This window comes from Mauremys reevesii, linkage group 10, assembly GCF_016161935.1.
Source record: "Mauremys reevesii isolate NIE-2019 linkage group 10, ASM1616193v1, whole genome shotgun sequence".
NCBI classification, from domain to species: domain Eukaryota; kingdom Metazoa; phylum Chordata; order Testudines; family Geoemydidae; genus Mauremys; species Mauremys reevesii.
In genome coordinates, this window is record NC_052632.1 from 33,020,572 (window position 1) to 33,035,867 (window position 15,296).

A 15,296-nucleotide genomic window follows, 5' to 3' on the forward strand; every position below is an offset into this window, starting at 1 on the left:
CACTGTTGTGTATGTGCAAGAAGTCTGGGCCTGTAAATGAGACTTTCAAGTCCCACACCACATGTCATAGAGGAATTGGTTCCTACTAACACACAGGACTAAGTTATGCCCTTGATTACCTGTGCAACCTCATTGAACTAATGGGTGTAACTGAGTAGACTTTGGCCCATTATACACCTGCCATTAAGCTAATCAAATCTGTTGTATATCTATCCTCTTAGTATATCTATGGTAGGTAACCCTGGCTTTCTGACTGATAACAAACCAGTCTGCCAGAGCCCAGACTTGATAGTCTTCTGGAGAAACACTGCAGAGCCCCTCTATGCAGACAGTTGGGGATGAGATTGGCTGAGGAATGCATTGTAGTTAAGGGGCTTTATTACTGTGTATGTTGGTCAGTAGAAACTGATCATATCACTTTGAATTCAGAGGTTTTGTGTGTGAAATCCTGTATTTTAAATTACTGTATGGTGCTAAGTAGATCAGAACGAAAGAAAACAGATTAGGCTAATTCAGAGTTGCTTCATCTCCAGTGTTCTGATTTTAACCTTTTTTTTCTTCATGCAGACCGTGTTTGCCTGTTGGAGAAGGATCTTGGACATTGTAAAGGGACCTACTTGTTGTGGTATTTTGATCATGCACTGAAGAAGTGTAGGACCTTCATTTATGGAGGTTGTGCAGGAAATGGAAATAGATTTGTTAATGAGACAACATGTTGCCAGAAGTGTGCTCAGGGTATGTACAATGCACTCTATGGTATGATATGTGGGCATCTAAAGGTCCATTACCCACTGTCCTGATTAGGTATGATTTGCTTTAGGGAGAGCTGGTAGCACTGCAAATAGCTAAGGTTGCCTAATATGTTCCATTATAAAACCCCATTTTCAGGTGCTGATAACTTGGACAAACTTTAACTGTTTAGGTTGAAATTGTCCAAGCCAGGTGTTTAGTCAGTGCAGCATGGGACGGTGACTTGAGACAAAGAATTAATTTCATCATGTTTTTTTTAATTATACTCATCTCTGTCATAGATGAGTGCTTCACAAATATTAATAAACTTACCTTAACACACACATCCACCCACCCCTGTGAGGTAGAAAGGTATTCTCCCCATTGTACAGATGGGAAACTGAGACACACAGAGATTAAGGCCAAAATTGTCAAGTATCTTCTAATTTTGGATGCTCAGTTTGAGATGCCTAAAGCCTGATTTTTTCAGAATATTTATCACTTTATATGTTCAGAGCACATCTGCTATTGACTTCAGCTGCAGTTGTGGGTGCTTGCCACTTCTGCAAATCAGACCCCAGGTGTCTCAAGTTGGGCATCTATAAATAAAGAACACTCTTAGTGGCCATCTATGAAAACTTGGATTACAGGACTTGCCCAGTATCACATAGAAATCTGTGCCAGAGGCAGGGTAGAATCCACTTCTCCAGGGCAGCGTTCAACTGCCTTAACCAGGAGACCCTCCTTTTTCTTCCTGCAGTCCCCTGCCTTCACGCTTCTACAGCAATGAGGCCAATAGTCTTACAGACAACAGCACAATTCCCTACACAATCTTGATTAACATTCATCCTGTGCACTGAATGAGGCAGGACTCCTGTGGAATATGGCATGAGATCATGTAATTAAATCTATTATAATGCATATGCACGGGGGCCTAAATTTAACTTTTTTTGAGTGCCTGATTTTACAACCTTAAGGTCCTCTAATATTTGTTTTGTATGTAAGTATTAGAGAACCGACACTTTGACTGACCTCAGGTGGCCATTCTCGGAACTGCCTACGCAATAAATAACACAAGTGACAAAACATGACTTGTGGTGTGGCTGCTGCTTCTCCCTCATATCCTTTTATTGCCAAAGTTACCTGTGCTTCTCACAGACTTGGTGTCTCTCTCTTTCTCTCTCTCTCTCTCTCATTGCTGAAAAACACAACTGACATTAACAATCATGAAGCTGACCTTTGTGTATTTTACTTCTTTTAGTATAAATACTCTGAATATGCAGAGTGCTACCAACTTAGCAGGGCCGCCCAGAGGGGGGGCAAGTGGGGCAATTTGCCCCAGGCCCTGCAGGGGCCCCCACAAGAGTTTTTTGGGGCCCCTGGAGCGGTGTCCTTCACTCGCTCCAGGGCCCCCGGAAAACTCTCGCGGGGCCTGGGCCCCTGGAGCTTCTTCCGCTCCGGGTCTTTGGCGGTGGGGGGTCCTTCCGCCCAGGACCCGCCGCTGAAGTGCCGGGTCTTTGGCAGTAATTCAGCGGCGGGGAGCTCCCGCTGCGGGTCTTTAGGGCACTTCGGGGGTGGGTCCTGGAGCGGAAGGACCCCCCGCCGCCGAATTACCGCAACTTAGGGCTGAATTCTGGCCCTAGATATTCATGGATGGCTCCTGTTGAAGTCCATGGTAGCTGTCTGCACATATTCTGTAGCAGAACATTATGCATAGGTCTTTAAGTAGGGTACGAATTGTGTTCTGCTATGCTCAGCAGCAGATGCTTTTATGCTATAGCACTGATTCTTAGGGCCACATTCTAACGAGACATGCACCCTGTGCATAGCCCCCATAGGATTTTTTTAGCCATAATTTTAATTAGACTGTTGCTTTCAAACTGTTACCTTACAATCTGAATAAGGATGGTCGGCTCCAGCTCTCAATCAGATGGTTACAGAAGTTTCATGTTTATTCTTTGTATAAAACATAAAGGATGATTTTAATCTGAATTCCTTGTTCTCAGCATTCCAGAGATCATGTACAGCTAATCTTCCTAGTCAGATTCTCTCCAGCAAGCCACATTTTATTCCTCCATTGGCAAGTCACTTGTAACACTTCCTTCTTCCAAACACTCAAAGTGGATAGACGAACAGACTGCATTACAAGTATACCCATTGTGTGACATTAAAATGGGCCTTTTACAATTTCATGTATTTGATAACTTGTGTGCACCACTGCTCTCTGTTGGATGTAATCAAACTTGCTCAAGCATTTGTAACTTATCTTGACCACTAAAGGCTGCTCTACAAGCTATCAGTCTGGCTACATTCGAGCTAATGAAGAAACTTCCTTAGCTTTTCTGTTTTATTCATAAACACCACAATTCAGGAAAGCACATAAGCAAATGAGCAAAGTTAAGCATGTGCTTAAAGTGCTTTACTGAACTGGGGTTGCAATGAAAAAGGAAGCTAAAAATAACACTGAATTCATTATCATAATGCCAAAGACCAATGGGTGGTAATATATGTGCTTTTAGCTCCTGCGTGTGAACAAACAGGAAAGGAAGATGAAGGGCCTGATGTAGGTAAGCTGATACCTTTTTATGTAATAGTAATTCACCAGTCAATGCTATCTGTTATTACTTGGATTATTTTATTCTAAAAGTAATGAATTGCAATGGTAGCCAATCATTCCAGTAAGCTCTAATGGTCTCCTCTTACTTTCCCACTGTGTCAGTGGAGCAACTTAATTGAAATTACATTACATTGAAGGGACAGATGCAGGATAAAATTCATAAATATTAATCATAAATATCATCCCACTAAATTAACAAAGGCCATTTAAAACCAACTGACCCATTTGCCTGGTTGGTTTGGCTCAGATCCAGGAAGGGACGTAGGCCTTGGAACGCTGAGTGTCATGGTACCTAGAAAATCAGAGAAACAACACTGCAATCCACATAGCCTGAGTTAGGCGCCTCGGTGCTCTATACAATGAATGGGAAGAGCTAGGCACCTGAGAGTGTGATCCACAAAGTCAGCATGCTAGAGTGGGAGCTGCCTAAGGTACCCAATGGGCAGGAGGAGCTCTACTGCTGTTGCTTCAGTCTTCGGCGGCAATTCGGCAGCAGGTTCTTCGCTCCGAGAGGGAGTGAGGGACCCAACGCCGAAGAGCCAGATGTATTGCCCCTTCCCCGTGGCTGCCCCAAGCACCTGCTTGCTGGGCTGGTGCCTGAAGCCGGCCCTGCCAATGGGAGATGCTGACCAGAAGGGTGTGTGCTAAGCCCTGTTCTTCTCAGAGATAGGTGCCAAGACCAGACTGCAGGCTAGCTCTGGTGGCGGTCCACAAACTGGAGGAAGTTAGGCAGTCAGCCTCTTAAGTGGTTTGCAGAGTCCAAAACAAAATGGCCTGTGGGCAGGGGGTGGGGAAGGAGGAGCTCCCTTATAATCTTTAGTCTAGTTAGGGTACTCACCCAGCATGTAGGAGATGGTCAGTTTAGGTCCCCCTCTGCCTGAGTGGGAAACTGGATTTGAATGGGGATCTGCCACCTTCAGGTGACTGTCCTGACCACTGAGCTTTGGGGATATTCTAATGCAGATCTTTTGTTTAGTCTGTTTTGATCCTTCCAACTTTCTGCTTTTCATATTGTTTGATGCTGAACTGCTGTACGTACTGATGGGACTATGCACAACCAACAGAATCATGCTGGGATCCAGAGCTGAGGTCTTGGGAAGCTGAGATAGGGGCACCATTCTCAAAGGAGTTGGGGAGTTGCAGAGAAACCCAAAGAGAAGCACTGTTTCAGGGGTGCAGGTTATTTAATCTGATATGCTTAGGGATAAACCCTCTGCTCAACCCCCAGAAGGGAGGAATCCTCTTGCCCAGGCTGCTGTGTCCCCAACAGACGACCTGCGACCTGGCTGATCCTCACCCTTGCTGACTGGTCCACTACCAGGCAGGGCCCCTCTGCAGAACTGCTGTGCTATGCAGGGTGATCGTACTCCCCATGCATATCTCTGCTGTCCCCACCCCATTGCTTGCAGTGCTATGGGCATCTTCACAGCTGTGGAGTCAGGGGGAGGATTTGCCTCTTGTTGGACAATACTAGATGCTCTGATGTTCCCATCTTAAAGTCAAACCTGGGTGGGGGAAAAGGCAGACCCACATTCTCCCTCTGAGTGGAGGGATACGTAGCCTCATGGAGTGGGGAGAGGGAAGTCTGCAAATCTCATGGAATCTGAGGATCTGTGGGAAAAGTGGAGCATCCCTCCTACATGCCCCCTATACATTCCAGAGGATGTTCTTTCCTTCTGGCCTACTCTCTGAGCACCAGGGCCACAAGGCTTCCATAAGATCTTTGCTGCCATGGGCTATTCTCTCCCTTTTCCCCTCCACAAGCTGCACGCTAGACCCATCTCCAGCAGAAGTAACTCCCTTTCACATCTGCCACCCTATTCAATCCATTACTCGATCAGAAATACACCAGGTCTGAGGAGAACATGCTGCAGGCCATGGCTGCTCCCTGGCTAGGCTCCCTCTCACTGAGCCCCAGCTCCATGTTCTGTCCTGACTGATGGGTTCTCAGAGGGAGGGAAGCATGCTGTGGTGGTGGTCTTCCCCTTTACCAGGGCAATGGAGGGGACCAATCACATCCTTAGGTTCCAGAACATGAATAACTTCCTTGTTGCTGCTGCCAGTTAATACCATGGCTGCCCACTCTAGCACAAGTCAAAATTTTTGGGCTTACGGCTCAGCACTGACCTGCCTTTCCATGGGGTATATTGACAGGTGAGAGTTCTTGTACTGTCCAGCTACTGTGGAGAGGGCACCTGATGTGCAATAAGGTACCAAAGAAAGTGTATCCAATGTACTGGAGGAATCAGATACAGAAGGGCTGCTTCTGTCATCAGCAGAAGTAACACAAGACGAAGTCATTTGTGGAGCGGTGGCACTGTCACCAGCTCTGCCCTGAAGCTACTGGTGCACAGGCAGCAGTGGAAACCAACACAATCTGGCTGCTTTCTCAGACATTCAGTCTTCTGTTCTGTCTCTGTCATTGGTGAAATGAAATGTAAAGATACAAGGCATCTATTCTCTCCAGTTAACCATGCACTGATTTTCCTGCAGGCTTGGTGCTTGGAATCACTGTGGGATGTACTGCAGCAGTTATCTTGATATCTTCACTTGCCATTTTCCTTCAGAAAATGTAAGACTTATGCATTCCATTCAATACAGATGTTTGGGACTGTGGATATTGTATGTGATATTGTAAAACCAGTGACTTTTCTCCAAGGGGATAAAAGCTAACCAAAAACTCACCTTCACTTTGGAGGTGGGTGGTGGCTCAATCTCAATCTCTGTTTCCACACTCATCGAGGCTAGCACATGTATTATAAAATGAATATAATCTAAAAACTTTTTGTAGTTTAAAAAAGCCTGGGAGGAAATCAAATAAGGTAGTGATAGCTATAAGGAAAGCTGTGTTATTAGAGTGAGCTTTCACATGGCAAGTTAAAATGCAACTGTGGATAGTTTGGCATCTTCCTGGGGTTCATAAACCCAAACTGGTACAAGAGGGAGCTGGGCCTCATTTTATCTTATTCCAATGTTTGATACTCTTCCAGTGTGGCTGTTCTTATAGATCCTCCCCTGGTGTGAATTGTCATAGTACCATTGACTTCAGTAAATAATAAATTTACTTCAGTCGAGCTATGACGATTTACAGCATCTGCAGATCTACCCCAATGTCTTTGTATGGCTGAACTGTTCTATTTCCTACTTGCCTTGTTGTTTACATATGAAATAATTTGGATTAAAAAATGTTCAGAAAGTGGTCAACTGTATTATCAGGTTGACAGGAAGAGGATTTTTTTAATGGGAGTACAACATTAACCAGGTTTAAATACTGGATCATTAAGAGGGGACACTTAGGCTCAGAACCTCAAAGGTATTTAGGCTGCTAACTTCCATTGATTTCAGTGGAGGTTAGCAGGCTAAATACCATTGAGGATCTGACCTTAATTCATTAGGCTACACAGTCTGTGGGAATGGGTAGTCCTGAGGTGGTATTTCTTGCTCCTATATTTTCCTACTTGTGAAACAAACCTGTTGAAACAAGGAAAATTTGAACTAATAAATTGCTAGAGTTCAAGCAAAGCTTGTTTGATTCATACCAAGATCCACATTCATGCTTGCTTTTTTTTTTAAACAAATCAGATTTAATTTACTTTGTTTTGGTGCTTCAAAATAAAATATAAAAGAAGCTGGAAAAACAAGAGTTTTGTAGCAGCTTTACCCCACATTCATCCCCAGTGTATTTATTTTACCTGTAAACATCTCTATTAACTGACTCCTGACCCCTGAGTATGCTACTGGCATAACACTCTCGCCTCGCATACTTGTTATAAGAGGCAGAGCAGGCCAAATCTTGGTGCTATCAAAGTTAATTACAATCCCTCTTGATTTCAAGGGAAGCCGGATAGGCCCAGCAAAGGTTTCTGTTGGCTTGCGTAAAACAATGTGACAAATAGGGAACAGTGTTAAACATATGCATTGGTTGGAAAAGAGAATGAACCTACAATGGAATGGTTGCGCTAATTTAATCCCTCTCTCCCTTCATTGTCCAGAGTGAAGAAATATTCAACCAGAGAAAAGAAGCAAAATAACCCCCTGGCTAATATGGAAATGTACTAACCAGAAAGAAAAACCTTCTTATTTCCTTGGATTAATGCAGTGAATTCCTTGATTTGTATCATATGGTTTTGTTATATGAAATATTGTTTATACTTTCTAAAGAACCTATAAAATGCGTACTAGGATTTACACATCCTATTCATCCGGTCCAGTGTATGGGACAGCTCTCATCCCATTTGAGGGACATATGTAAGAAACCCCATAGCTTAGTGCATTAAGCATTGCACTAGTGGTAACTTAACTCAAAATACTGTCTCTCTGAACTAAATCCTGCTTTTAGCTACACAGCTGGAAATGAAGAATAACTCCACTGAGCTTAGTCTAAATTGTTTATGATGTTGTGGGAAACTGGACCATATGTGCTTTTAGTGAGTCTGTTCTTCCCGCTTCAGGCACATGCAGAATTTCCATTAATGTTAATTAGAAAGACAATGTTCTCCCAAGACTTCTTGTGGCTCAGTAGTGTGCTGTATTAGATGCTTTCCAAACTCCTCATCGGAGAATCTTTACTGAGATGGTAGTTCCAAAATCATCTGCATTATTAAATGGTGATGTAACACTTAAGTCACCGGCTGTACCTGCGCCTATTGTCCATGTGCAGTGCAGTTTGCTGCCCAAAATGAGAGAGAGAGCAAAGGAATGCAAGACTCGGAAGTACTGCAGCAGTACTCAGAAGAATGCAACAAGCGACAAAGAGTCCTGTGGCACCTTACAGACTAACAGACATATTGACGAAGTGGGTATTCACCCACGAAAGCTCATGCTCCAATATGTCTGTTAGTCTATAAGGTGCCACAGGATTCCCTTGGAGTTCACACCTCAACTGCTAGAAGAGGGCCTCATCCTCCCTGATTGAACTAATGTCATTATCTCCAGCCTGATTCTTGCTTGCATATATATACACCTGCCTTTGGAAATTTCCACTACATCCATCTGATGAAGTGGGTATTCACCCACGAAAGCTCATGCTCCAATACGTCTGTTAGTCTATAAGGTGCCATAGGACTCTTTGCTGCTTTTACAGGACTCTGTCGCTTTTTACGGATCCAGACTAACACGGCTACCCCTCTGATACTGGAATGCAACAGGCAATCCTCTGATCTTTACTGCCCCCATTATTACAATGCTCAGCGTTGCATGTTACTGTAGAAAGTCTACTGTTTTTTTTTCCTGTAGTACACTTGTATTGATGTAATATAAGCTGTCAGATTGCTGAACCATTAAATTATGGCCTTCTATGTTGTCTGCCTGCCTGCACTATTTCTTATCACTTAATTGTGACCTTTATGTTACAGAAGCAGGAAGTTTATTTAAAGAAGGCAAATTCTAAGTCAAGTAACTTTTTCTTTAAAGTGTAAGACAAATATATTTGCAGCAAGAGAACAGTCCCCAGAAGATACAGAAGCATCACCTTCTTACCTCTAAAGTAAATTAATATACTACATTTTTTCAAAAATAGAAAAATATTCACAAGACATATTCCTGTGAATAGATCTCGGAGTCAGCAAGCACCATGGGCTGTACCATCATAAATAAGAGATGGCTTGAATAACTTCTGTCTCACCACATACAAATTTCATTTAGTCTGCTTCATGCTTACTTTTAAATGTCCAGAGCTATAGTAAATGCATGGGGGCTGAGTGCATGTGGACCTTAAAGGCCAAGATGATACCACCTAATATTGGATAGGGGACTGCTACTTCAGGTAAAGTTGGTAGTTAAGGTTACCCAATACTGTCCCTTATAAAACCCTGCTTTTAGTGGCTTATAACTTTGCCATAACTATTACCATTTGGGCTGAACATTTTCAGGCTGAATTTTTTTGGAAAGCTTCAACAAAAAGAGTTCAGCCATTTCAGAGAATGAGATTAAGGAAAAAAATATAATCTTGATTAAAAAAAATCTTATTCTTATTTACTTATGCTTTCTTTCCATTCTCTGATGTGCCTCATCCCTTCTCTTAAAGCTTCCTTGGCCCCATCAGCAATCAGATCCTCCACCACTGTATTGCATCCAGCTGAAATCTGTTAGCACTGGATACCATACAATAACCTATTTCACCATGAGATCTCTTCAGCTTGATACAGGCTGAACTCAATCTCCTGGGCTGCTGTATATCAGTCATTTGACAGCTACGTCCTTCTGCATCCAAGGAGACGGTGACAGCTTCCTACCATATAACCAAGTGAAGGTCTTAAAGCCAAGACATCTACTTCCTTTTTCCCATTGATCTAAAAAGTGACCCATGTTGTTAATATATAGAACTAATTACACCTACACAACAAGAGCTGTGTTCCATATTCAGGATCTGTCAATACTACAACTTACCTATGTTGGAAGAAAAAGAGAGCTAGATAAATTTATGAGTGCAGTTGTATGATGGGTTGCTTGTGATGGTAGGGGACAAAGCTCAATAGCCCTTGGACTCTTTTCTGGTTTATGTCTCATGTTTCTAAAGCTCCTGCTGCAGCATTTCAGATGGCCACTGCAGAGGTGGGCCAGAGATGGGTGAAGTGGGCCAGGGCTCAGGTGGTACAGAGCATGCTCTCAGGTGTGTGGCTGGCTGGTTCTTGCTCACATGATCAGGGTCTAACTGATTGCCATATGTTGTTACAAGGAGGAGAGAGAAAAATTGTTTTTCTTAACCTCTGAGGATAGGACAAGAAGCAATGGGCTTAAATTGCAGCAAGGGAGGTTTAGGTTGGATACAGATGCTACCTGACTTACACAAGCATTCCATTCCAGAACACCTTGCGTAACTTGAATTTTGCATTATGCATTATGAATTATGCAAAACAAACAAAACCAAAAAAAAAACCAACCCAACCAAAAAAAACCCTATTTCTAGTGTATGGAACTTTTTCTGTAAGTGTAGATTTGCGTAAATTGTTTTTGTGTAACCCGGGGACATTTGTATTAGGAAAAACTTCCTAATTGTCAGGGTGGTTAAGCACCGGAATAAATTGCCCGAGGAGGTTGTGGAATCACCATCATTGGAGATTTTTAAGAGTAGGTTAGACAAACACTGGTCAGGAATGGTCTAGATCAATGGTGAGCGACCTGCGGCCCATCAGGATAATCTGATTGTGGGCCGTGATACATTTTGCTGACATTGACCGTCCACAGGCATGGCCCCTTGCAGCTCCCAGTGACCGCTGTTCGCTGTTCCCAGCCAATGGGCACTGTGGGAAGCAGCGACCAGCACGTCCTTGCGGCCCGCCACTCCCATTGGCCGGGAAATGGCAAACCACGGCCACAGGAAGCTGGGCCTGCGGACAGTCAATGTCAGCAAAGTGTCTTGCGGCTCGCAATCAGATTACCCTGATGGGCCGCATGGAGCCTGTAGGTTGCCCACCACTGGTCAAGATAATACTTAGTCCTGCTATGAGTGCTAGACTAGATGACTGGACAGGCACTGGACTAGATGACCTCCCAAGGTCCCTTCTAGTTCTATGATTCTATATTGGGTTGGGAAGGAATTTCTCTTCACCTTCCTCTGCAGCATGGGTATGCAGTACACTTGCTGGGAATATCTGGGTATCTATTAATCGTTTCCCTGCCATTGTACAGTCCTTGGGCACAGGGGAACCTCGGTCCCACCTACTCTCTGCCTGTGGCACATAATAGTGGGCTGTAATATTTTGGTCTAATTTTGGTTTAATGTGCAGGTGCTCGGCGGGCTTAGTGGCATGTGATGTACAGGTCAGACTCGATGATCTGATGGGTCCTTCTGGCCCTAAACCATGGTGATGACTCTATGACCAGCCAGGCTGGGGAACAGCTGGTACACACCACAGCCTGCACCAGCGCCTCTGAAACCATCACTTGGCTCACGACTCCCAGGGTGGTGAGCTAGGTGTGCCTGAGAGCGCGGTGGGGGAAGCACTGGCTGGCAGGGCAGCTCGTGTTTCTTCCCTCCTGGGGCACATTCCATGCCCGCTGGGAGCCCCTTCCTCTGCTTGCCATGGGCTCCTGCCCTGTCCGCTGCTGCAGGCTTGTGACCCAGGCTCCTCAAAGGGGCCACCTGTGGCCCGAGCCGCTGCAGGAGCCGCTGCTCCCCCCAGCCCACAGTAACCTGACTTAGTGTCCAGTCATTAGACCCGACCAGAGGCTGCAGTGGAAAACGGTCACCTGGCAACCCTGCCCCCCCAAGAGCCAGGTGCTGGAAGCGGTCCCCCACCTTTCGAAGAATCTGGGCGGAGCTTAGTGTATGGGCGGGGCTTGGAAGAAGCCCCTCCCCAAAGGCTGTCCGGACGGGAGGGAAGCGCGGAAGGCCCGGCGGGTGGATCGCAGCGTAGCAAACGGGAGCGAGGCGCGGAGGGCAGATCGCAGCGTGGCAGACCGACAGCACGAAAGGGCCAGCGGGCGGAGCACGGACGGGAAGGCAGCGCGGAAAGCCCGGCGGGTGGATCGCCACGGAGCGGACGGGAGGGAGGCGAGAAGAGCGGATCGCGGCAGGGCGGACGGGAGGGCAGCGCGGAGGCCCGGCGGGTGGATCACGGACGGGAGGGCGGCGCGGAAGGCCCGGCGGGCGGATCACGGACGGGAAGGCAGCGCGGAAGGCCCGGCGGGCGGATCGCGGCGCGCGGACGGGAGGACGGCGCGGAAGGCCCGGCGGGCGGATCACGGACGGGAAGGCAGCGCGGAAGGCCCGGCGGGCGGATCGCGGCGCGCAGACGGGAGGACGGCGCGGAAGGCCCGGCGGGCGGATCACGGACGGGAAGGCAGCGCGGAAGGCCCGGCGGGCGGATCGCGGCGCGCGGACGGGAGGGCGGCGCGGAAGGCCCGGCGGGCGGATCGCGGCGCTGGCTCTAAGATGGCTGTTGTGAGCGGGGCGCAGTTGCTGTGAGGAGCCGCCCGCCTGTGCCATGGAGTGCCCGCACCTTGGCTCCAGCGTCTGCATCGCGCCCGCCTCGGCCCGGTTCCCGCAGGGCTCGCCCTCCTCCTGGTGCTGCAGCGGTGAGTGTCCCCGGCGCGGCCCGCACGGCAGGCCCCGGACCCCGCGGCCTAGCGGCGCCCGCCGGCCCAGCCCGGCCTCGGGAGGGAGCCCGGGAGCCGCCTCCCCAGCGCGGCCGGGCTGGCTCCGGGGAGGGGGCGCCGGGGGCCCCATTGTTCCTCGCTGCCGCCTGGGCCGGGGCGGGCTCCGGGGGTGAGGGCTGGGGCGGGAGCGCGGAGCCCCGGAGAGCCGGGGCCCGGCTCGAGCTCCCCTCCCCCAGCGGGGCAGCTCCTCGCGGGGCGCTAAGCTGCTCCCCCGCCACACGCCCCCGTCGGGCCTTGCTCGGGTGGGGGGTCCCGGCTGCACCGGTCCCCCCCCCCCTGCAGAGCTTTGTCTGGTCTGGGACGGGCAGGGTCTAGCGGGCTGAGCTCCTGTGCCGGGCGGGGAGACCCCCCCCCCCGCTCATGGCTGCTTCTCCTGCCAAGGAATTCCAGGTTTTCTGTGCTTAGCCCCCTTTGTTTGCGCGAGGAGCAGCACGCTCGACTATCCCGGGGAAGCCGAGCCCAGCGTGTGTGGAGAAAGGGGCTTGTGAATCTCGCTGGATCAGTGTAAAAGTAGCTGCTTAGTCTGAGAAGCTTCGTCTTAATTTGTAAAACATTTTTATTTGTCCAGAGTTTTGCACGATGTGGTTTGGGTGGGAGTACTGGGGGGGCTGGGAAAAAGACACCACTGTGTTATATAGCTTGAAGGAGCCAGTAGATTGAGTGGTGGGTAATAAAGTGGAGTGTGATCCCTGTGTATAAATCTATACAATATAAATGAACGTTTACACATTCTAGACAGATGGTGCAGGAGTGTAGGAGTCAACACTGTGCTCTGCACATTGACTTAATAACACAAATATGTATCTCTGACAGTTGTATTATTTCTTCAGTACCATCTGTGTCCAGATATTGTTTGTTCAAAGCTTTCCCCTCGAAGGGTTGCTCTGCCCAAGCTGCTCTAAATTCAACTTGTTAATGACACCATAATTATTGCTAGTTTTTCAAACAGATGACCTCTGATGGTAGCTGTCATTTTAGCTTACATTATTCTCTGTATTCATTGTTAAAAAGAAACCCTAGCACATTTAGTATATGTAGCAATGGGTGCATTTGTAACAATGAGATGCTCCCTTCCACGCACCCCCCCCCGCCCCACTTTATCTGTGGGCAATGGTAGGGGGAAGCATCATTTGAGATATTAGTCCGCGGAGCAATGAAATGTTAAGTCTTCAGTTGTTTCCTTTAATGTGGGAATGCTGTTTATTTTTTGTCCTATTGCATAGATGCTTTAGTGTGGGACAATTTTGCAGCTTGCTTGAGTTCTTCTATGATTGGCATTTCCTGGAGCCAAGGTGGGGTAGTTCTGCTGCTTTCTTTGGTAAAACCAGTTATTTTACTCTTTAAAGCTTTTGCTTTTACACGAGAGTTTGTTTTTCAGTGGAATGATGCAGAGAGGGAGAGGGCATAAAGGAAAACTTGTTCATTTCTGTTTATTTCTCTACCTGGAAATCCAGCCCTTATGGTTGGATCTGTAACCTCATGGTGCTGACATATGGCACTAAGGTTTACCCTTCAAAGAATACCAGAAAGATAACATTACCAAAGCTGAAAATATACTAAGCTGTTAATGCAACTGTTTAACTAAAAAAAGAGCCAGTGTTCTAGAAAACATGAAAACGTTGATGTTGTGGACAGCCTCATTTCATACAGAAAGGTGAAGTTTGATTGATAGACATGCTGTTTTCCGACGAAAGAAGTTCAGCGATTAGAACGAATTTTCCTTTGTCAGACAAGTGCATGTCCACCAAGCTAGCACTTATGGGAAGAGATTGTGCTGGATGCTGAACTGATTTATTACAGTTGGGAAGAGGTGGGAGGGAGTTAAACTCTTTGAGAAACTGACTAGATTTATAATGGTGCTATATCCAGGAGCGCACTCCCACTAGTTTCACGTTTTTTAATAAAACCTAGAAACAATAACAAAATCCCATATAAATTATTTGGACAGGTAAATCAGAAATACAGTATTAATTCCTAACAAGTGGATAAAGAAACATTTATATTTAGTACACTAAATTAAAAACATTGAGTAAAAACATAAGCCAGTTATCAATTACGGGAGAGACAAATTGCTCATAACTCTCCTTAATTGAATTCTTCAGTCCCTTCACAGGATTGCTAGATGGAACTAGTCTAGTCCATATTTAGTAGTCTGAGTGACATTTCCCATGTGGGCTGCCTATCTTGATAGACTATTATTTGTTAGTGTTCTCTGCAGTGGTGCACAGGATACTCTTTATCTGCCATCATTTCAGTGACAGTAGCACTTTGAATGATGCTCACAGAAATCAGCTTGTGGTGGGTGGTAATGGATCCCAATTTTCCCTAAGAACTCTGATGACTCTTTTATATGAAAATTTGCCCATGGCAGAATGTCTGTGCCATGTACCATTGTTCTCAGCTGTTTTAGGTAGGACTGTGATCGATGTTTTTGTTCCTTCAGAAATGAGAGAATAAAACTTCAATTACTCCTCATTGTCACCTCTGTTTTTGTTCTTTGTCGCCTAAGAAGTGAACCTCATTGGCAGGAATCTTATTCTTTGCTTGTTCTGCTAAATGGTAATATACCATTCAAAAAGAAAATGGCTTCTGTATAATTTCATAAGTTATCAAGACTTACTGGGACTGGATAAGGCTGGATAAATGGGGGATTTCTTTATTTATCTTTTATTGTTCTAAATTGGAGAAAAATATTTAGCCAGGTAATTGTCTTCCCTCCTTTTATCCTGAAATTCCACAGTTTCTATGACCTCTAACATGGCCCAAAAGTATCTCCAAAGAATGTGTGATCTGTCCCATTCTGAGTTCGCTGACCTTCCTCTGAAAAGGAGAATGAAGCTACTGATATATA

At 46.3% G+C, this 15,296-nt stretch overlaps 2 protein-coding genes across 8 annotated transcripts in view; both read left to right on the top strand.

The window, feature by feature from the left end:
• LOC120372823 (kunitz-type serine protease inhibitor bitisilin-3-like) overlaps positions 1-8,159 on the top strand; it is a 63,826-nt gene extending 55,667 nt beyond the window's left edge. For all 7 annotated transcript variants that reach the window (XM_039490229.1, XM_039490232.1, XM_039490230.1 and 4 more), the window contains 4 exons: positions 568-735; positions 3,249-3,296; positions 5,840-5,918; positions 7,339-8,159. In XM_039490229.1, coding sequence (XP_039346163.1) covers positions 568-735; positions 3,249-3,296; positions 5,840-5,918; positions 7,339-7,405 — 362 coding nt within the window. In that variant the 3' untranslated portion in view covers positions 7,406-8,159. The remainder of the gene's footprint in view (positions 1-567; positions 736-3,248; positions 3,297-5,839; positions 5,919-7,338) is intronic.
• A 3,995-nt stretch (positions 8,160-12,154) lies between these two features.
• USP3 (ubiquitin specific peptidase 3) overlaps positions 12,155-15,296 on the top strand; it is a 60,778-nt gene continuing 57,636 nt past the window's right edge. Inside the window, exon 1 of the mRNA XM_039490224.1 lies at positions 12,155-12,364. Within this exon, the coding sequence (XP_039346158.1) occupies positions 12,274-12,364 (91 nt within the window). The 5' untranslated portion in view covers positions 12,155-12,273. The remainder of the gene's footprint in view (positions 12,365-15,296) is intronic.